General features: G+C 36.9%; 1 protein-coding gene across 3 annotated transcripts in view; it reads left to right on the top strand.

Moving 5' to 3' along the window:
* The window catches only part of lrmda (leucine rich melanocyte differentiation associated), a 511,201-nt gene extending 488,884 nt beyond the window's left edge, over positions 1-22,317 (top strand). For 2 of the 3 annotated variants that reach the window (XM_031905730.1, XM_031905731.1), the window contains exon 7: positions 20,996-22,317. In XM_031905730.1, coding sequence (XP_031761590.1) covers positions 20,996-21,075 — 80 coding nt within the window. In that variant the 3' untranslated portion in view covers positions 21,076-22,317. Of the gene's footprint in view, positions 1-4,022; positions 4,212-20,995 lie in introns of those variants that run through there. The other variant, XM_031905729.1, reaches the window with a different exon arrangement.
* Positions 22,318-23,225: the final 908 nt, after the last annotated feature.

Below are 23,225 nucleotides of genomic sequence, written 5' to 3'. Positions count from 1 at the left end.
CATAAACACATGCTGTGTATCACAAAGTTGCAACACCCCTCTCTCAGTCGAACTGACACTGGACACATAAACCATATGGCCATTTCCCAGACTAATAAAAAAGGGAACTTTTTTGTCAGAGAGACAGCTGAGGGCAGTATGTAGAGAAGACACAAAGCCAGACAAGAAATCATAAGGAGCCTTTGCTTTGGAAGTGGGCCTGTACTCTGCATTGCAAAAAACAGTCAAATTGATCAGATGGACTGGTCTTTTTAGGGTAATTTCAGATTTAAATTAGTACCTCAGTATATGTTTTGTACTTCTGTGGCAAGGTGTTGCTAAACAGTTCTTAAATACTAAGCAGCGACACACATGTGTCAGATAGACAATTCTGTAAAACACCTAGGTGCATATTTTATTGCATCTGTAGTAGCCTATTTAATGCCAAAATATTAATGGCCAAACTGCCATTGTATACAGAGGATTAGACTTTCTCTCACATGAGAAGATAGTCCCAAATCTTTTTGTTGCATTCACCATCCAAAAGAATAACATGTGGTAATATGAAATAACAAATTAAGGTGTGGGCCTGAGATATGTATGGCCATTACATGCAGCCCTGATCTTTTTTGCAATAGAAAATAGTACTTGTTGACCTCCTCCTAGATGAGAGAAAGGTCCCTGAGAAGTTTGTTGCATTTGGTCATTCTGTGGCCAAACACATAAAGAACAAAGCCACACTGAAACAAATGGGCGCATATTTTTACACAACAATAACCACCCAGCAGGCAATCTCGATTCCTGTACACATGGAGGTTGATTAATGCACTTAGTTGTTCATTAGCCTTATATATATATTTCTGCCCACAAAAATATGTCCCATCTTGGTTGTGGTCAATCCTCAAGGTATTGTTTTAACTTTTGATATAGTAAGGTCAGTTTAATGCAATGTTACTAATATCCTTTTTGTTCAGGGATTATAACCTTGATTGTTTGTAAAGCAGATGAAAACACAAGACAGCTATAGTTTCAACTATGATCAAAGCAGAGGAGTAGAGAACCTTGTGCATCGTAGATAACCTTGATGTTAAAGGCTATAGCCTTCAGATAAGTCTATTCTTGACATACTGATGGTCCTTGAAAGTGGCTAAGCAGAACGCAGGATGAAATCATTAAAGTCATTTAGCACTTGATACATTTGTTATTTCCCAAAGAATTTGCAAAAAGAAAGACTCTTCCTACTCACATCTTGAAAGAACATCTCCCTTTCGTGCTGTCTTGGCTGAATGTCCCTTTTGATACCAAGTACAAGCAAAACTGCAGGTGTTTCTCTGTACCAAAACCAACAATAACAGAATAACAAAGGCAAATATCTCGTCAGTCTGATCTGATTGATTGTTGTTGCCCATGCTTAATGCCTTGGGCAGGTTTCACCTGTGTTAATGGGGCAACAGTGTACCTTCTTTTTCTTTATTTGTTTAATGAAAATGGCTTGCAATGAACCTACTCTTTGCCTATTGTTTTAAACATGCATGTTTTTCATTATTTCTTGCAAAAACAGGCAAAATGAAGATCTCTGAGACTGCCTGTGATAGGTGCCCCTGTGCCAGCTATTAGGGACTGATTATTTATGTATATATTTTTTCTTTGGTTGCAGGCTGTACAAGGTATTTATAAATAGATCTGGCATTGTATCACAGTGCCTATCCTCACAATAAAGGGGTCTCTGAATCCCAACAACCAATGGAGGTCAGCTGTAGTCCCTGACCAATCTGAGCAACTCATGAGAAGAAACTGGTGATTAGGACTTGCCAGTTGGTGTTTTTAGTAAAAGTTTTATACTTAGATATCAAAAAAGGAGACATTTTCTTGCAATTGTGGTTGCTGGTGACCAGTCATTTATTAGTTTACTGTACCTTCTGATACCCTGCTGATAAGCATTTCCTGTTAAAAATAGCTGTTTCCTGAACAAATATTTATTGAATGCTATGTTGACTGTTCAGTTATACTGGCTTGCCCCATATGGCAAGCTGTGGCAATTTTTGACAGCTGAGTCACAGTATGCCACACCATTTTGGTCATGGAAGTGAGATCAAGCAACAAGGATTCTTTTCATTGGGACCCCTAACATACAACTGATTTTATAAAAAGGAATGGGCACAGCTCTTACATTCAAAAATGCTTGAGAAGGATCACAACAGTTTGGCTCAAGGTTTAGTGACATGACAAGAGTCTCAGCATCAATGGTGCAAAATATTAGCCTGGCTCCTTTGCTTGCTGTAGGTTAATCACTGCCAATTTCTTAATCTCCTCTATTTATATTCTACAACCACTGTATGTGGGAATGTGTGTTGGCCCCTTAATAATGCCATTTTTAAGATGCTAACATAAAATGTATTACATATATAATAATTCTATATGACCATAATGCCCTTTTTGGTCCCAGTTTGCTTGCAATCACTGCACTGCCTTTTATGTAAATGCTTTTAACCTGATTACTATAACTGGAGCATTCTTCTACAGACACTACCACTACTAAGAAAGGAAGTGGGGAAGGATTATTTTTCTCTCCCTCCCTGCTGCATGTTAAAGTTCTACCACCTTCTCCATCTTTGTCATTTCCCCCTTTGAAGTTTAATACCTTCATTTTTTAAAATCAGATACTCCTTTGCATTTCTGCTAAACACCAGTCTTCTTCACTAGCCTTACATCCTTTTTGGCAACGTTGCTGCTTTAATATACCTATTAACAATCCTAATGTCCTTGCTGTCTTGAATTATTCCCCCTTGAAGTAACTACTTAATTTTGTATTCTCCACTACTGATGAGCACAGTTTTTCACCAGGCATAAAATCGCTGTGAAATTCCACATTTCCCTATTGGCAAAACTGCCTCACAAATTCAACATGACAAAAAGTTGTGGTCACGTCGAGTTTCACAAGTTTTTCAGAAAAGCAAAACAGGACAGATGAATTTATCTAACTCGCGTCTCTTCCTGCCTGTCCGCTATCTCCACTTGGATGTCCCAACGTTACCTGAAATTAAACCTCTCTAAAACTGAACTGGTTCTCTTTCCCCCATCCAACGCCCACATTGTTCCCGAGGTATCTATAACGGTTAACAATTTTACCATCACCCCATCTTCCCAGGCCCGGTGCCTTGGGGTTATCCTTGATTCTGCCCTGTCCTTCACCCCTCATATCCAATCACTTATCAAATCATGTCACTTTCACCTAAGAAATATCTCCAAAATCCGATCATTTATCACCCAAGATGCTGCCAAAATTCTTATTCACTCTCTTGTAATATCTCGCCTGGACTACTGTAACTCCCTATTAATTGGCCTTCCCCTCCAAAGACTGTCCCCTCTCCAGTCCATAATGAATACTGCTGCCCGGCTCATACACCTCTCCAACCGCTCCTCCTCTGCCATGCCACTCTGCCAATCCCTGCACTGGCTTCCCCTACCATCCAGGATAAAATTCAAGCTATTGACCCTCACATTTAAAGCAGTCCATAACTCTGCCCCACCCTACATCTCTGAACTCATCTCTAGGTACCATCCAACCCGCTTGTTACGCTCCTCTACTGACCTGCTCCTCAACTCCTCTCTCATTCCCTCCTCACACGCTCGCATTCAAGACTTTGCAAGGGCTGCCCCGCTTCTCTGGAATTCGCTCCCACAAACTGTCAGACTTTCTCCCAATCTCTCTGCCTTCAAGAAATCTCTAAAAACACATTTATTTAGAGAGGCTTACCCTAATCTAGTTTAGCAATACCCTGTGCCCCACCTCTCACAACTCTGGTCATGCCCATTCCCACACCTTGTGTCTCAACCCTTTCTCCTTGTAGATTGTAAGCTCTTTTGGGCAGGGCCCTCTTCACCTCTTGTATCGGTTATTGATTGCTTTATATGTTACTCTGTATGTCCAATGTATGTAACCCACTTATTGTACAGCGCTGCGGAATATGTTGGCGCTTTATAAATAAATGTTAATAATAATAATAATAATAATAATTCTCCACTTCCCTCCTTGATCACAGTCGTTCACATTTCAACTCTGCTGGCTGCCTCTATCCACTCCACACTCACCAAGAGACATACAAACCGTGAGCTGAAAAATCTAGATATGTTACATTTCATCTTTTTTTTTTTTTACTTTTTTTGTCTTTACTCTAACTTCCCCATCATCTCCTGTTCTAAATTAGCAAATGATTATTATTTATAATAAAACAGGTCACAATGCATATATGTATATATATTCGCTTCGGGATTCAGCCAAGGTTAGGCCTTTTTCAGCAGGGTTTGGATTTGGCTGAATCCACATGCCTGGCTGAACTGAATCCGAATCCTTAAAATAACATGATTTTTCGTCACAAAAACATGGATGTTGAAAAATCTACAAGCTGTTCTCTCTCCTTAGCCTGACTGAACTGATGGACATGTAACTCTGTTCCTATGATTTGCTAATAGAATGTTTGGCCACACAATCTAGTAACAATACAACTCACCAATGGAATGCTATCTACATATGTTGAAACCACTTCTTATTAATAGTCCTTGATCTCTCAGCAGCTTTTGAAACCACTGATCACCATCTCCTTTTACAGTCTCTACATTATCTAGGTTTTCTCTGTTACATTTTGTATAGCTCTTTTAGTGTCTGTATAATGGAGTATAATCTTTACACTTACATATTTCTGTTGAGATTCCTGAAGACTCTGTCTAGGCTGCATTATTTTTTTTAAATATTTAATTCATATGGTTTTGAATATCACACTTTATGTGGATGATACTCAAATGTACACTCCTTTAACACCCATAATATACCAGAAATATCTGAATAGAAAACTGGCTACAGGATCGGGTACAGAGAGTGGTTGTTAATGGAACGTTCTCTACTTGGAATAAGGTTCTCAGTGGGGTCCCTCAGGGTTCTGTACTGGGTCCAATTTTGTTTAACTTGTTCGTTAATGACCAAGGGGAGGGTATTATAAGTAATGTATCAGTGTTTGCAGATGACACAAAACTCTGCAGCCCAAATAATTCCATCCAGGATGTGGCATTGCAGCAGGATCTTAAGGGGATCTTAACAAACTGGCAATCTGGGTGGCTAAGTGGCAGATGAAATTTAATGTGGATAAATGTAAGGTCATCACCTGGGATGTAAAAATATGCAATCCATTTATATTATTTATGGGACTGCACTAGGAAAATTCATAATGGAAGGGAAAACAAGGTTTTGAGCTGTATCAAAAGGGGAATAGTTTCAATGGAGGGGGGTGTTATTCTTCCGCTTTACAGAGAGCTGGTAGGGCCCCATCCAGAATATGCCTTGCAGTTTTGGTCTCTGGTGCTCAGACGGACATTATTGAGCTGGAGAGGTTTAAGTTGGGACTGTTTACACTGGAGAAGAGGCACGTAGGGGGGGGCATATGTTAACTATGTTTAAATATATAAATATAATAATAAATAAATTTAATATATTAGATAGTATCAAGAAGGGGTTGGGTGGCTTTTTAGCAAGGGAGGGAATAGCTAAAAGGAAGATAGCTCATAGTTGATCCAGAGACTGGTCCAATTACCATCTTGGGGTTAGGAAGGATTTTTTTACTCCCCTGTGGAAAATAAGAAAGGCTTCAGAAGGGTTTTTCTGGATCAACTAGCAGTTAGGCAGGTTATATATAGGCATAGTAGTTTAAACTGGACGTGTGTCTTTTTTCAACCTAACTTATTATGTTACTATGTAGCAAGGAAACTTCACATGAGTTAAGCTGCTAACTTCTTATTATTTATGAAAGCCCACTGAAGGAAAAAAACCTCCTTTTGCACAAAACTTTAGTTCCTTAATCACATTTCCTTTATGATTGCTCAAGCCTGGGGGCTCAAGGAATCATAAATCTGGTCCTAAGAAGCTGATTCCCTCAGGGCACATTCTTTTTTACTGGAGCATTCTGCTCAAGCTACGTGCTCCCTTTCTGTCCCTCGTATGGATAGTAACTTGTCATAACACCCCTGGTTCACCACTGGTTTAAAAGATACTTCACTTCTACCTGTGAGTCCAATACAGAATTGTCTCCTCATCTATCCTAAGATTCTGTCATGGTACACTATAAACCGTATCTTTATGTAAGCTGATTCAAACATTTTAAAAAAAGTTAATAATAAAATATTAAAATCTGTAGGAATGCTTTTGTAAAATATGGTTTATGATTATATGGGTTTTTTTAGGGGCTTTTAATTCCTTGAAAAATAGCATGCAGAATATAGCCCGTAGTATGCATATGTTTCACAGCTGTTGTGAAGCCTCACTCAAAAAACCTGATGGTAGCCCATGATAATGTTCACAGGAACATGAGGGGAATAAGAACTAAAACAAGCTTCTCTCTTTGTTTCTTTAACCTCTCTGTTGTCTCATTTGTATTAGACATTTTTTATCCTGTTTTTATAAAAGAAGGGAAGAGGAAGACAGCTTGCTTTAGATAAAGAAACAATGAAGACATATTTCATGACTTGGAAGTAAAGATCCCGGCAGGGGTTTAAAAAGCATCTAGGTTGCAATTCCACACATTTTACTACCTTTCAAAACTGTTTTTTATTTTTTCTTCCAGCCTGGAGCCATTCTACAATGTGGCTATAAATCGACTGTTCAGTAACAACAGAAGTTTGAAATATGATAACACTAACAGGGTCATTGATCGACACAGAAAGAAATACAGGATAAGGATTATAAGAAAAAGCTAATTATTCAAAAATCAGTCTGATATCTTTTTGCTTTCTTGATATAGCATTAGAATATTTAACCGCAACTGTACAGGCAATTTGTGGTGCAGAAGAAATCTTTGTGCAGCACTGCATATGATTTTATCAGTACGTGAGAATAACAAATAGTGAAATTCTAATAAATATCTAATAAAGAGACAGACAGTGCTAAGTGGGAGGAATAAAATACAAAGTGCAAGAAATAGGCACAACCCCCCTGGGTTTCCCAGTTTTAGATGCCCTCTGGCCCCCCGTCATGTAATTCTCCTGGGTTTTTAGTTTTTCTGAAAGAATAAAATGTGCGCATGCACATTAATCATTCAGTGACTCATAAGGACCTAGTGTGTAGTGAGCATTCAGTGGCGTCAAAAGGGCTTTGGGGTATGCACAATGACATTACACACAGTAACATCGCTAGACCATGGCCATAATTTGCTGTGGGCATGTGGAGGCAGATTTATCAAAATTCAGGTTTGTGTAGTTTAGATAAAAAACACATGTTGTTGACTGAGCTTCTCCCATACTGTAAAGGGATTTATGGCTCCTCTAATAAACATACAGCCCAACTATAATTTCCCATTGACATTGGTATACATACACACACAACCATAAAAAGCAATTTCTTAAACCCTGTAATTACCTTTTGGCTATGGCAGACATTAGGTGCAGTGTTGCCTTCCAACTTATAGCACTGTCCTCTGTACCTTGCAGCCTATTTATAATCCAGTAATACCATGGACGCTGTGAAACTTTGTGAATACGGATGCACTTTCACACCCTTTAGTGTTCCTGCAAATGTGTCCAGGGCTGTAATAAAGAAACTTTACCAAGTAGTGAGCAATATTTTTTACCCAGTTTTGTTGATGTATTGAGCTCTGAAAAAGTCCCTGCAACAAAAAGATGCACAAGATTGAAAAATCCCATTGACTTCATATTGTGTTGAGTGAATCTGTCCCGTTTTGCTGAAAAATTTGTGAAAGTTATGAAAAATTAGCGAAACACAACTTTCTTTGACGCACATGTCTTTTTGAAGCAATTGCACCTTTTTTTATGCGACCAGGCGTTTTTTTTCCTCCACCACGCCTTGTTTCAATGCGAATCCATGCCTGCCAAAAATATTTGCTCATAACTAACTTCATAACTTACATTTTGCAAATTTTCATTGCTTCAAGAATTTTATGGTGAAGCAAAATAGGACAGATTTGCCCATCACTGTTAGGAATCAGCATTAAATCTACTGAAAGTAAAGTATGGATATGGATCCCTGGTCATCATTAGTTATGTGAATCATGGCCACAGGTCCTAGATATCACTGGATCTCATCAGATGCACTCATATATAGTCTATTTTTTTGGCCCTGAGTTCATGACTAACCCAGTTTGACTGCAACACATGGCAGTGCACACACTGCTATTCTCTGCAACAATGGCTGTTGAATAAATCTAATATTTCTGAAAAGCTTTGTTGTGCTTTTACTGCTTTGCAGCACATACCACTAATCTGGAAAATATATTTAAATGATTACAAATTTTAATTACATGATGCAAACTAAATCCTTACAATGTACTGTGAGAGTGGAGGCATCTGTACATATGCAATGATGTCACATTCAGTGATGTCTCTAGCCCATATTTGCAACGGCATGCTTTGCACTATTTATCCCCCAGTTTTTTTCTGTAAGTTGACGTCTAATAAAACATTTTCTTAATTTAGAACAATTAGAATGAGACTTGTTTGGAAACAGTGACTTATTTAATATCATTTACCGTGGAAACATGCACCTGAACCCATGGGAGGTGAAGTGCAGCTGACACAGGCTCAATGGAGCCTTGTAGTTAATACCTGCCTTTTACAAAGTAGAAAGTGCAAGGCACAAAAAAAGGGGCTTTGTACCTGTGTTTTTTGCACATTGACTCTTACGTGTCTCAGTAAATGAGCTATTCTGTTTTGTTGAGATAATTCTCCTACTTAGAATTAATCTTCATTTTGCCAGACCTCTGTTTCTGTGTTCCTGTAATCAGCTGAATGTTGCTTTATTTATAAATGGTCTAACGTTACGCAGATCTCCAACATGGAGCACAGAGTGTGATCTTGTCCAGACACAACTGCTAGAACATGCTTTCCTCCTACATACACAGTCATGTTGGCAAGATTTCCTGTTTCTTCTTCTTCAAGAAATATAGAAAGTGTACTGACATTCAGATTAAGGAACTGAAAATTCTATAATATTTAACCAACTCTCCTTGCATTTTCATGTTTTATTGTATGATTTTCTGATTGCACAGTGTAGTTCCAATGAATTTTTGATATTTAAGATTTGTTTCTCCTTGTTAGACTATCACTAACAAACATTTCTGGATAGCCAGGTAACTCCATCATTTAGAAAATGTTACAATGTTACAACTTTTGATCTAGATTCAAATATAGGTCTCCATGTTGCTTCTACAATAGACAGTAGTAATCTAAATGAACGTAATTCTGCACAAATTTCTGATGACAAAGCTCATTTCTAGAGTTAATTTGGGTCTTTTGGGAAAAGGGTAAAGAATCACAGTGTTACAATGATTATTTTGTTGCCTTTGCAACACTGTGCTGAATCTCTTTCTTGTTCGGTAGCAGTCCCCCATAACAGCAGGAACAGTAAAAACGCAGAGCATCTTAGATAAATGGATGGCGCTCTCTAGTGGAAATAACACGCAATAAAAAGTCAAGCATACTACTGTATATAGGTAGTATTAAAATCACTCACATATTGTAAAACAGTTTTTTAGAAAAAAGTATTTATTTGGTTAAAAAAGTACTGATAGATAATGAAGCGATTGATAGCTGTTGGCCACTCTGAAATGTTTTCAAGTACTGGAAGACACTTACGGAGGAATACACAATGTCACCAGGAGAAATTAAGTAAAACAGTGTGAATATAAAGTGGCACACTTCCCATTTCCATCACACTTCATCCTGGAGTACAAATTGGTTCCCACAGAGAGACAGGCCTGCAGAAATCTTGGCAATAGAATACAATGTGGCTTACAAGAAAATTATTCAGAAAATGAGAATTCTTTGTTACATAGTTGGGCAATAAGGTCATCCCTACAGCTGTCAGAATATAATTCTGCTGATCGAGGGCTCTGGAGCAAACCCTATAGTTTTAGTATCAGCTCATGCTGGTCGCCAGAAATGAATCATCACCTGCCGAAAGCCCACAGCTGGTATCTGTGTCATCTATTTGGGATTACAGAAAATAACCATGAATCAAATACAATATAAATATTAAAAAAAAACAAAAAATATAGACGAAGGTCTATCCACTGATGTGAATTCTGCAAAACAAGTCTCTAAAGCATAGTAGGGTGAAACCCCTGAAATCCAATACTAAATGACATATTAATGTTTTACCCTTATTTATTAAGCACCACTATTTTTAGCAGTATTATACAATATGTAGACATACTTGCAAAAAAAAAAAATAATAAAAGATGACAAGACATTTGACAAATACCTTGCTTTCAGGAGCTCATAATTTCATAGTCATAAGTATTATACTGTATATGAATTTGGCCCATTTGCTTTTGTGCTCTGAATCCATATGTATATATATATACATATATAGTGCAAAAAGAACATTTCTACCAAATTAAATTAGAAACAATATTTGGAATCATGAAAAGCCAAGTTTGCAGCTTTACCTTTCAGGGCTTTCCCTCTTTTTTCCTGAGACTCCAGTGGAGCATGGAGCAAATACGTGCCTGAAAAAATGTTTTTTGCTTTCACCAGTAGTACCTGTGAAAAAAGACACCTAAAAAAGAATGGAAAAATGGCACCAAAATAACTTTGGATTATAAAAAACATTTTGTTTTTTTATATAAGCACCAGAAATGAATCACACTATTTTGTATTAAATATTGTAGGTATGCCCTTTAGAAAGCTCTGATTAATTCAACTGAACTCTTTCAGCAAAGGCCCTGCCTCCATATTCCCTGCTCTTCACAATTCAGTCCATTGGCACCATTAGTAATGCTGTTGTTGATATTACAAGGAGTACTGAGACTTGTGTAATTCATATCCAGAGACAAAGCATCAACTGATAGCACATGTCCAGATTATAGCCAGCCATGTCAAAGTCATTCAAGGAGTTAAGAGCGCCCCTCCCCTCTTATTATACAAATGATGACATCCGGAGAACAAAGTGTTGCTTGTCCCACAGCCAAGATGAACATAATGGAAACATTAGCCTGCAGATAACTTTTAATGTGTCAGCTTAATGGTTTCTTAATATGTAAAGGGTTTGAGAGAAATGTCAACTGCTGCTGTGGAGAGTATAGTAGGCCAATGTTTGAGAGGGGTGGCGAAGTTCCTCCTATAATGCAGTTTATTAACAAGAACAAAAAAAGCAACAAATTTCCACAAAAATTGATAAGAGTAGCAGAGAAAAAACATTGCAACTTTTCCAAGATTTACTATGCATCTAAATGGCTAAAATACAAATTCGACAATTTGCCAGGCTAAACATGTAGTAGTCAATGGCAATTCCTTTCCTTTTTTCTTTTTTTTATCTCAAAACTTTCAAGATTTCGCTGGGTTTTGTTCAAAAACTCAACAAAAAGTAGAATTTTTTTTTACTTTTCTCGCAGCGACTTTTCCTTCCGACTTTTTTTTTAGTAAATATTTGACATTTGGGAAAACGAGTTTAGATCCATTTGAAAAAAAAAATAAAAAAATTGGAAATTATGGAGTTTTAGTAAATATGCCCCCTAATGTTTCTTTCACACAAATTTATCCTAAATGTTCTGCATTATATTTTTTTTATTATCCATTTATATGTATTACCCTCACTAATGCATAATACAGGATCCCTTAGGCAGAAAGCCCCGGATTACAGAAATACCATCTCCCATAGAGGCCATTTTAAGGAAATTGTTCTTATTTTTTAAAAATAATTTCTGTTTTTATATGTAGTAATAAAACAGTACATTGTACTTGGTTATTTAATGTTTAATATTTTTTTTAGCAGAAAGATCCCTTATCCAGAAAACCCCAGGACCCAAGCATTATGCATAATAAATAACTAACTTTTACCATTAAATGGGCAGTATATACTTGGCACAGTGCTTTAAGAGAGCTATATTGATGGTTTATATTTCTAGTGTATGCAGACAATATCTTACATGAAAAGCACTATTGCTATCCCTGCCAATTGTCTACTTTCCATGTTTCCCTATAATGTTTTTCTAGCTTGTGTTATCCTTATGCTTACCATAAATTCAAAATATTAACCACAACAATTGCCATACCACACAGTTCAGTGAGTAATGTCATGATTTGTGAGATTAACACATTGTTATATTCACGTATCAGTTTTGGTATTTAACACAAATAAAAGGCTTATTTTTATTTATTGTTTAATCTTTCTTAGGTATACTTAAATATATTTCATTTTTATTAGGTTGTAAGTATAATATTTGCTCTTCAGCATGAACATTATTAATAGATTTGTACTTCTTACATGGGTCCCAAGATATGATCTGTGTGTGTGTCACACAGACATTCCTTCAATCTTTAACTCCTTCCCCTTTAACCCCTGAAAGTGCACATTGCTAGAAAATGCATTTATTCCATGTATGTGAATGAAATGCACAAACTTAGAATTAATTTCACTGGTACCGTGTAACTTCCTGTATACTGTCAACAAAAAAACGGTTAGGAGATTGTTGCAGAAGTCTATGTTGCTTTCGTATAAAAGAAATTTTATATATACAGTATATATCTGTGAATTTAAAAATACATACAGTCAAAGTATCATAGGCCTTTTTTCTAAAACAAAATTATAAAAAATTTGTAATGTATATTTTGATGTATCTTGATTGTTTCTTATATTGTTGTGGAGTTTATTATTATTGTTTGATATATAATTGATTATAATTATTGTGGCATACTGTATACTTAATATACAATAGTTTCATACCTCTAAATTCTGTGCTAATAGAATTTCTAATAATCATGATACACATACACATACTGGGTATGTGTATTATAATGGTGAAATCCGTAATGGTTAACATTTAAAGAAAAAAATTGATAGCAGTCCACTACAATAATGTTTTTTAAAAAAAAAAAGATGTGAGAGGGTTAAAAAGTAAATCACATCTAGTAACCTGATCACTAAAAGCAATTCCGACAGGTCTTTATGTCACTCCACACCTAATAGCGCTCTTCCCTATTCACGTTAAGTGCAATCAGGTTAATAGTCCCTGAGTCAGGAATACATGAATAGTAAGCAGGCTGGATTTAAGGTCACATTACATCTTGGATACAGCTGATAAGTAGAAAGGGTCAGGGGAGGGGATGTTGAGTGCCCATGTTTTACATCTGCAGAAGATGTCAGAACTATCCACAAAAAATAATGCAGCTCAAATGAAAAAGGGGGCTTTACTTTTTTCAGATTTGTTCTGTTGATTCCAATGTGGTCTAATTATAACACAGCAAAAACACAAAATAATTAGAGGCATGTCATAACATATTGCTTGTTAGTAAAAATAGATGTGGTGAAAATACCGGTATAGGCTAGACATTTGACATTACTGAGACTATGTTTGGGCTGGTTGCCTGACCAGTGTTCAGATATGCACGTGTCATCAACCGACCAGATTTTATCATCCCAACGTGATCCTTCTGTTTTTCCTGACAACGGGACCACTTGATCTGCGCCTGATGCAGTTTTAATGTTAAAATTCTGGGTGTATTCCAAGGTCAAGGAATCTGACAAAAAGAAAGCAGATTATAGAACATATCATAGATCAAACTGCTGTTCAGTGTATCAGAACCCTATTACCTGTTATGAATTCTTCTCCCGCAACCCAATATTTTCTATCACTTAAACAAAACAAAATAGCACAACATAATTCCATTACAAAATGACCTATGTACACACCTAAAAAATGGACAATGTAGGACCCAGTTCAATTTATTGTATTGCCAGATGCTGCTTCACTCTAGGGACTTGCCTCAAACAGGTACTCTTTGTTTCATATCAACGTTTCGGCCCTCACTAGTGCCCTTGTCAGTACATAAATAAATAATATAATAAATATAATAAATATGTATATATTTGTCATAATGCCATAAAATCCAGCTTCCACTCCAAACTTTAAACTATTTAGAGACAGTTTCACTGCATAATAGGAGACAGTGGTGTTTTAAGTGAGTGAGCCTTCCCCATTCTGACCCCCCTCACCCCACAGCTCTCAAAAAAATCAACGTCGGAGCAGTCAATGGAGGGCTGCATTGCAGTTGCACTTTCTGCTCTAGTAAAGCCAAAATTCTGGTTTAATAACCAAAATTTGAGTTCTCAAAGTTACCAGGAGCAGCTTATTGTCACCCCTGGTTACCTGCAGGGCTCTGCAGTGTCAGGGGAGATTCTCAACTTGCCTTTTGGCAGCAGCATTCAGGGCAACGACCAGATTTTTCATCTGGTTTAGCCATTGACTAAAGCATCCCCCAGAAATGTCATGATTTTAATCAGTCAATAGCAGACCTTTATTTTTAATCAACATTTTTATTAATTGTCTTCTTTCTTTTTATTTCTAATGAAACATGTTCCTAATATTTCTCATAAAAAGCTAGCATCTTTAGTGGAGATGTTTTTTGATGTGGTGCCCTCATTTTGGGATTGCAGTTTATTTAGTCCCTTTGTTGTTGGTCCAAAGTGGTGAACCTGGACATCATGTTTACATCTGTTAGCACAGACTGACCACAGGGCCTTGGGTCATTGTGCAAATCTCTCCAGGCCTCTACACCCTGTTTCAGAGGGCAGAGACCCTTGGATTGCTGTTGAACTTGTGAGGCCTGCATTAGGTCATGCTATCATTAAAATGGGTGAGTCGGTGGTGGCACTTAGGTGTACCCCGTCCCATAGCTTGTGTGTTAATGTCAAGATAAGGAGCAGCAGAAGACGTGCTCAGAAATTGTTTGAGATATGATATGCCAGAGAACTTATTTTCAGTCCCACCCCTTTTTACATTTTGACTACCCAAAAATATAAGATTGCTAATAAAAATAGGTTGCTATGATCTTAGCCAAAAAAGGTTTCACCTTTATACCACTTTTGTTGTTTTTTATTTCAGAAGGGTTTTATTATCAGCATTCCATTGTAAGTTTGTGTTAGCAGATCCCTCTGCTCCTATTCAATACAGGTATACTGGTGTGCAAAGTAGTAAATAATGTGAGTTTAATCAGTGTACATAATAAGAGCTAGCCAACAGGACCCAGAAGTGGCAGAAATTAGAAAAAAAAAAGTAAATTTTGGACTTTTGTAACTTCTTTAGTTTCTCTTGGATTCAATAGTTTGTGTATTTGCAACATTTTCCTTTATCAAAAACAATACAGTCAAGATAGTATGAAGACTGGAAACACTTAGTGAATCAGTTCAGAGAGAAGACAAGGTTCTGTTCAGTACACTGAAGGCCTGAGAGTTATGCCTCTAACACAGATGTTTGATAGAGCATAAATATATCACTGCAAAGGGATAGAAGACATTATAGAAAGTAAATGCATTCAGGGATTTGCTGATGAAGCCAGAATGTAAGAAACATGTTGATTCAGGGGAAAAATCTGTCTATGTTTTAAAGTGTCTGTGCTATTTAATTTTTAGTTGCTGTTTTGCTTTTTTATTGTACAGTATAGACTTGTGTTTTTTAATATAAGAAACTTCTGAGTGTTGAAGAAAACTTTTTCCATTATTTGTTTAACTATTTAGTATAGATATTATTATGTGTATTAAAGAGTTGTTAAACTTACTGTATGTCTTAGAAGTGAATGGCCTGTTTTATGGGATCTGTGAGGCCTGTGGGTTAACAAAATGAGTTGGGACAGCTCCCTGCAAACAAGTCTGAAATAAAGCAGTCTTCCAGCAATGAAGCTTGTAGTTATGTCTTTTGAGGAGAGCCTGATTGTAGTGGTAAGGGGGCTTCAAGACGCTAGGGAGTGTTGTCACCTCTAGTTAGAGATGTGATTGGTGCAGGGAGATTCTGGCACCAGTATCTTTGTCAGCCTCTCTGCTTTCTGTCACAACGCACTGCTCCTTTCCTGTCTAAATCTTAGACAATGTCTTTTCTTATTATAGCCATAACTAAACTTGGAGGGTTGGCTTTGCACAGCCCCTTTTGTTTAAGAACTATGATTTTTCTTCACATTTTATTTAGTTTCAAAACTGTTTCTTAACTCTCTTCTAAATAGGATAAGGGTTTGCACACAAGAAACATAAGAACAGTGGTAGTATTAAAAAATATAATCCTTTATATAGTATACAAAAGATTTAACAGTAGTCAATTTTAATTGCAAAGTTACAAAAAATACATAGATTAATGAGATAATACATACCACAAAATGAAAGAAGACACACAGGTTAGCGGATACACTTGCCAAAGATAAGAATTACCCCAACGTTTCGGCAAAGAGCCTTTCTCAAGGGGAATCCTGATGCAAAAGATCATGTGGAAAATATAAATACCCTCCCTCATTAAACGCCAATTTTTTCACATAACGAACACCTGGCTTACTTCTGGGTACGTGACGTCACGTATGCCGACATCACTTCCGCAGGAACACATATAGACACATATATACGTGCACATTTGCACACGAATTTGCGCACACGCACAAAGGCGAGTAATTTAACGCATGCACATATATGCATATTATTTCATGCACATAGGGAATTCAACAGATAACATAGCAACCAATCGTAGCAACCACACATAGCAACCGAAAAGTAGACTTTAAGAGAACATCATTAATCTCACATTGCACATATAGAGAGAGGAATATTCATACAATAAACAGTACAAATTTAAAACATAATATGATGATGGCACATCATTACTTAATACGAGGCATAAAGTCTTTAGAGAAAAAAAGTGAAAGTGCATTTTTAGAGAATTAGATATAACATATAAAGTTAATAAGTAATTGTAACTTGATAGATAAACTATAAATATATAAACCATATCGTTCAAAGTACATATGTTATTTAAAATCTTGTAGATTGTAAGCTCTTTTGGGCAGGGCTCTCTTCACCTCTTGTATCGGTTACTGATTGCTTTATATGTTACTCTGTATGTCCAATGTATGAAACCCACTTATTGTACAGCGCTGCGGGATATGTTGGCGCTAGTGATGAGCGAAACGGCGAAAATGTCGTGCAACAAAAAAAATTGTCGCCTGCGGCTATTATTTTGTCGCGCGGCTATTGTTTCGTCTCCCGCGGCTATTGTTTTGTCGCGCGGCTATTATTTCGTCGCGCGCGGCTCTTGTTTCGTCGCCCGCGGCTCTTGTTTCGTCGCGCGGCTCTTGTTTCGTCGCCCGCGGCTATTATTTTGTCGCGCGCTATTGTTTCGGCGCCCGCAGCTATTATTTTGTCGCCCGCGACTATTCTTTTTTGACGCCGGCGACAATTTTTGGACGTGCGGCAAATTTTTCGGTGGCGAAATTTTTCATCCGTTTCGCGAAACAATCCGCCAATGGCGAAATGCGGAAATTCGCCGCGAATCCATGCCTGGCGAAACTTTTCGCCCATCACTAGTTGGCGCTTTATAAATAAATGTTAATAATAATAATAATAAAATCCTTCTCTCACAAGAATTTATTAATCAGTGAAGTAATCAAAATTTGTATACAAATTTGTAAACAAAGTGCCAGTGCATATCATATCGTAAGTATGGTCAATCTAAAAGGACATAGGGACCCATTCAAAATATAAATATTGCCAGCGCCAGTGCAAGGTGCATAAGATTCATTCCAGCAGCATAGTATGCCCCATTCCATTTAGAAAGGATGTGCCATCTGTAAAATTAAGTAAAAAATTAAAACATCAGAATTGTATTGAACTCGCACATACTCAGCTGAGGTAATAGAGATCATAAAACGAAACAGAGGTTGTTTAGGAAAATAGTGATAGTTCTTTATCCTCATTTAGGCCATTTGGAGAGCGCATTCAACTTGTAGATCCACTTTAACTCATGTTGTTTTAAAAGTAGCTCCCTTTCACCACCCCGTTTAAGGGTCATCACTCTTTCAATTCCCATAAACTGCAATTGGCTCACGGCAACGGGAGATGTACTTTTACCTAGTCTAACATCCCTTCTATGCTCACCAATTCTTGTTGTCAAAGTCCTAGTGGTTTCACCCACATATATTTTGCCACAGGGACACTTCAGGATATAGATAATGAAGTCAGATTGGCAGTTGATGTAGTCCTTAATCTCATACCCTTTCCCTGTCATGGGGTGATGAAATTTGTCAGAACGGACTACAAAATTACAATTCACACATCTACCACACTTATACATCTCCTTAGTGCCACTTAACCATGTACCTTGCTTTTTTGCTGGTTCACTCAAGGCATGGACTAATTGGTCTCTCAAATTGCTGGCTCGCTTGTACACCATCATTGGTGGTTCTGACACCCAAGGCCGGAATTTATCATCCAGCTGCAGTAGATGCCAATGTTTATGTATTGTATCCTTTACATATCCTGACTGGGAAGAATATGTGGTAACAAAAGGTAATCTGTTTTGTAATCTGTTTTTGATTTTTTTAGATAGTTTCTTTGTAAGTAAATCAGATCTACAAGTTCTCTCCACTTTCCTTTTTGACTTTTCCAAGAGATCTGTATCATAGCCTCAACTTTTAAACTGTGTGATCATTTCCTCTGCTCTCACTTCAAACTTTTCTTCTCTGCTTACAATACGCTTCACTCTCAATAATTGACTATACGGTAAACCTATAGTTGTAGAGGGAGGATGAAAACTTTTAGGGTTCAAGTATGTAATCAGTTGGTTTCCTAAAGATATCAGTAGAAATATTGCCACCCTCCATTCAACAAGAACATCCAAAAAGTGTACCTGTTTTTTATCATATTCAAGGGTAAATTTAATCATCGGAATTCTGGTATTGAGGTAATCCCAGAAGGCAAGTAAGACTTCCTCTGTTTCCTGCCAGATGAAAAATAGATCATCGATCATCAACTATCTAAAAAATCTAACAGATTACCTTTTGTTACCACATATTCTTCTCAGTCAGGATATGTGAAGGATACAATACATAAACATTGGCATCTACTGCAGCTGGATGATATGCATCAGAAAATACGCCTATGTGTGCGTGCGTAAAGTCACACGCCTATATGTGCGCACTAAATTACGCAAAAATGGCACGTTACTCTGTGGGAAAGTGTTCCTGCGGAAGTGATGTCGAAGTAAGCCAGGTGTTCATTATGTGAAAAAATTGGCGTTTAATGAGGGAGGGCATTTATATTTTCCACATGAGCTTATACATCAGGATTCCCCTTGAGAAAGGCTCTTTGCCGAAACGTTGGGGTAATTCTCATCTTTGGCAAGTGTATCCGCTAACTTGTGTGTCTTCTTTTGCCTATGGACATTTTGTGGTTTGTATTATCTCATTAATGTATTTTTTGTAACTTTGCAATTAAAATTGACTACTGTTAAATCTTTTGTATACTATATAAAGGATTATATTTTTTAATACTACCACTGTGCTTGTGTTCCTTGTGTGCAAACCCTTATCCTATTTAAAATTACTGTTTTTGGTGCCCTGTATGGGGGGTACTGCTTTTGGGTTTTTTTGCACCAAACACCTATATTGTTGTTATTTTGTATGCAAAGTGAGTGCCCTCCATTTATGTATATCTTAACTCTCTTCTACTCAGAGATTGAAGCATTTTACTGCTGCCTTAAAACCTAGATGCAGCCCTGCGATAATGTGTAACCTTCCTGGTCTTAAAGGGAATGTTCACCTTTATATTCAATTTTATTATGTTATAGATGGACCTATTCTACAACAATAATGTGGAAACTCTCTAGCCCTAAATGGAATGTTCACCTTTACAAGCATTTTTAGTATGTTGATAGATGAACCCATACCAAATAACTTCAAGTTTTTATTACTTATTTAGTGTTTTCTTTAATTATTATCCCTCCCATTCTATCTATATCTGACACCAGAAGCACAAAACAGATTAACTGTGAAGGTCATATCTGATTGTTATTTATTAATTGTTGATAGTTTTTAAGGTCCTTTGCTGTTAAGGTCCGTTACCCTACTGCTGCCTGGTTGTTAGGGTATTGCGCCATAAAACCAACTAGTAGCTAAAATTTCAAGCATGATATTTGTCGAACTAGCTCCCAAACCAGTGCAAGTAGCATCAGCATTTAATCAGCCCTTTAGCATCAGCTTATATGAAAGGAAAACCTCATTTTCTTCTTTTCTTAACAGCTGCTCAGAGGACACTGAGCATGTGCACGTCTCTTACAAAATCAAGATGAAGAACTCCTATGAGAACTTTAAAGCCTTGAATCATTACTGCTATTGAGATGCTGAACCATTAGGCTGGTGCAATAAGTTTACAAAATAAAATATGACATTTTTAGCCATATTAATTTTAAGGGTTCTCCTTTAAATGCATAATATGCATGATTCCACATCACCTAAATTAGTGTAATAGATGCAAGCCCCAGTGTAATCTTTATTCAGTGCAGAGCTATGGTTCAGTTCGAAAGCTAATACAGGTATGAGATCCCTTATCCAGAAACCTGTTATCCAGAAAGCTCCGAATTACAAAAAGCCCATCTCATATAGACTCCATTTTAATCAAATAATTTAGAATTTTAAAACTGATTTCCTTTTCCTCTTAAGTAATAAAATAGTGCCTTGTAATTGACCCCAACTAAAATATAAATAATCCTTATTGGATGCAAAACAATCCTATTGGATTTAATTTATGTTTTATTGATTTTTTAGTAGACTTAACGTATTGTGATCCAAATTATGAAAACCCCTTATCCGGAATACCCTTGGTCCCGTACATTCTACATAACATAAAAAACCCCACACAGAAAAATAAAAAAAACACCTCATAGTTAGACCCCAGTGCTCCAAAGCAGCAGTGCTATCTGCTGAGCCTCTGTCCTGGCCTAATATTGTTACACTGAGCTTCACTGACCAAGCATTGTAGCACCAATTACTAGCTAATAAATCTTTTATTGGTGACCTACTTGTCACTAGTATTAGTTTGATTAACCCAGTAGTTAATGGTACATTCCTTGGTGAGCAAATGGTATAGGAACTGAAAGCTTTCATTAAGTTTATTTTATCCATTTCGGTTCTGTTTGTATAATATGAGTCAAGTGTAAACAAGTCCTAATCTCTTTTGCATCTTCTCTCATTCTTTAATATGTTTCAGGAGTTTTAGGTAAATGTCGGTATATTTACTACGGAAAACATTCTGAAGGCAACCGATTTATTCGTGATGATGAGCTCTGACCTTCAGGATTATGGCTGCCATGAAACATCAGGCACTCGATAAGCATGCTGTACTGCTGAATGTTCCTTAAATCATGCAAAATATTTGAGAGGAATGTAAACAATGTGGGAAACCAAATTCTTTGTCATTGAATTTAAACAATAATGTGGAAACCTGTGATTTGTGCCCTTGTTATTTGAAATTAGTAACATTAAAATATCATTTTTTAAAAGAGAACGCTCCTTCTTTAAGGAAAACTACATTAGAATTTTTAAGCAAGAATTTCACCTGAGGATCTGTTCCGAAATGTGCTTGGTTTATTAGTACAATACAGAATTGTCACAAAGCCATAATTATTTCTTTATATTTGTTTCTTTATATTTCAAGCAGAAAAGTCCATCTATGAAATGATGTCTTGCTCTTCTCCACTGCCTGATATTTCTGTGGCTGTCAACATCAGTCAGCACACTGGGTAGGAGATATGGAACGGATAGTGACAGTTTAGCCTAAAGCTTATACTTTCTATTGGTGTGACTGGCAGCTTTAGAGGAGCCAAGCATCAAGTTCAGAAAGAAAGAAAGATCAGGCAAGGACCATGATAACTTTACACAACTTATGCTGATAGTCCTAAAGTTATATTTGTCTATTCCATCTGTAATTGATGTCTAGGCAGTACATTGGTGATTATAGTATTCAAAAACAGAGGCTCCAAGGGGCATGTGTTTGTGGGGGTTAAACATATGTCACTACCACCACCATTTTAGGTAGGAAAGTGGGAGCTACTGGGCAAAGCTGCCTGCAGCGATCACAAATATCTGGTCAGTGGACTGACATCATTATCTGCTGGCAGCCACAACGGCATGCTACTTAGGATTTTTCAAGATGGCACATAGCCCAGGTAAAAAGGGTTATTGTAAAACAAGTGACCATTTTAAACCTTTACTTGCTTCTTCCGTAGTTAAATCTCCATCACTTTCAAATAGTTTGCAAAACAGCGAAAACTTTGCGAAATGGTGGAAATGTTGCGCGTCAAAAAATTTTGCGCAAGTCATTTTTTGATGCGTGCAAAAATTTTTGGATGCGCGAATCAAAAAATTGCACCCAAAAACTGTTTTCGATTATCGGGCCCTCAGCTTTAACAGTTGATATCCTTCCTTTTATGTTCTACCATTCTAATATTATGTTTTGTATGTGAACACAAAGAACAAATGTAACACAATGAATGTTTGTATTAAAAATACTATAATAAAAAAAAACCATTTTGTCAGCACACAAATGATTATCTAGTAAAAAATGATATTTGTCATCAATAAATGAATCCTGGGAAGAAGACTATATGTATAACCTAGCCTGCCCTTTTCCCCAGCTAGTATAAGACCAGTCCCCTCTGGCTGGTTAAATGGGTATAGAACTAAGAATAATTAAACAGATCTGCTTAAGATGCTTTCAACAGGAATAGAGGTGGAAAGTCTAGACCTTGTTTAGCTCCCCTGGCTTTCTATGTCATTACAATGGTAAACTTTTACTAGAAAACAGCAATGTTTTTTATGTAACCTACTAAAACAGAATTTGTTAACAGTCAGGCAATACCACCAAAGATTATGAAAAGTTTTATTAAACTATTTGTTTCTGATTTTATTTTATTTTCATGTTTGAGAGTTCAGTTCAGTTAATATTATACGTATATGAACACAAGATAATTTCTCACATTGTAGTGATTTTTGGTTCCCTTGTCCCTTTTCCTTCACCTTTCCCCTCCCTTCCTTTTAATCTTGCGTCCTACACCCTAAAAGATAAACCAGACAAAAATACAATCTTAGACGCTGTCATCAATCAATCCTCATACTAACATGGTGCATTAAACTTTTAGGGCTTGGCCACACAGCTCCAACTTGTCATCTAGGGACAACCAATCCCATTTCACACACTTCCATATGCATCTAGTGCTAGTTGTTGGGGTGGGCATCAACACATACCTTGCCTTATCATGTGGCTGAGCAGTGTCAATCAGCCTATAGTTCACTTATATGTAGTGATGAGCAAAATTTTTCACCAGGCATGGATTCGCTATGTCAAATGTTTGCTTTCATCGTTCTACCTGGAGCTGGCAAAAGCACATCACTGATTGGTTGCTATGGGTTGCTAATTGCTATTGGTCACTGATCGGTTG

This window comes from Xenopus tropicalis, chromosome 7 (genome assembly GCF_000004195.4).
Source record: "Xenopus tropicalis strain Nigerian chromosome 7, UCB_Xtro_10.0, whole genome shotgun sequence".
NCBI lineage: Eukaryota > Metazoa > Chordata > Amphibia > Anura > Pipidae > Xenopus > Xenopus tropicalis.
The sequence above is the reverse complement of the archived record's forward strand: the minus strand, read 5'-3'. Positions and strand labels throughout refer to the sequence as shown.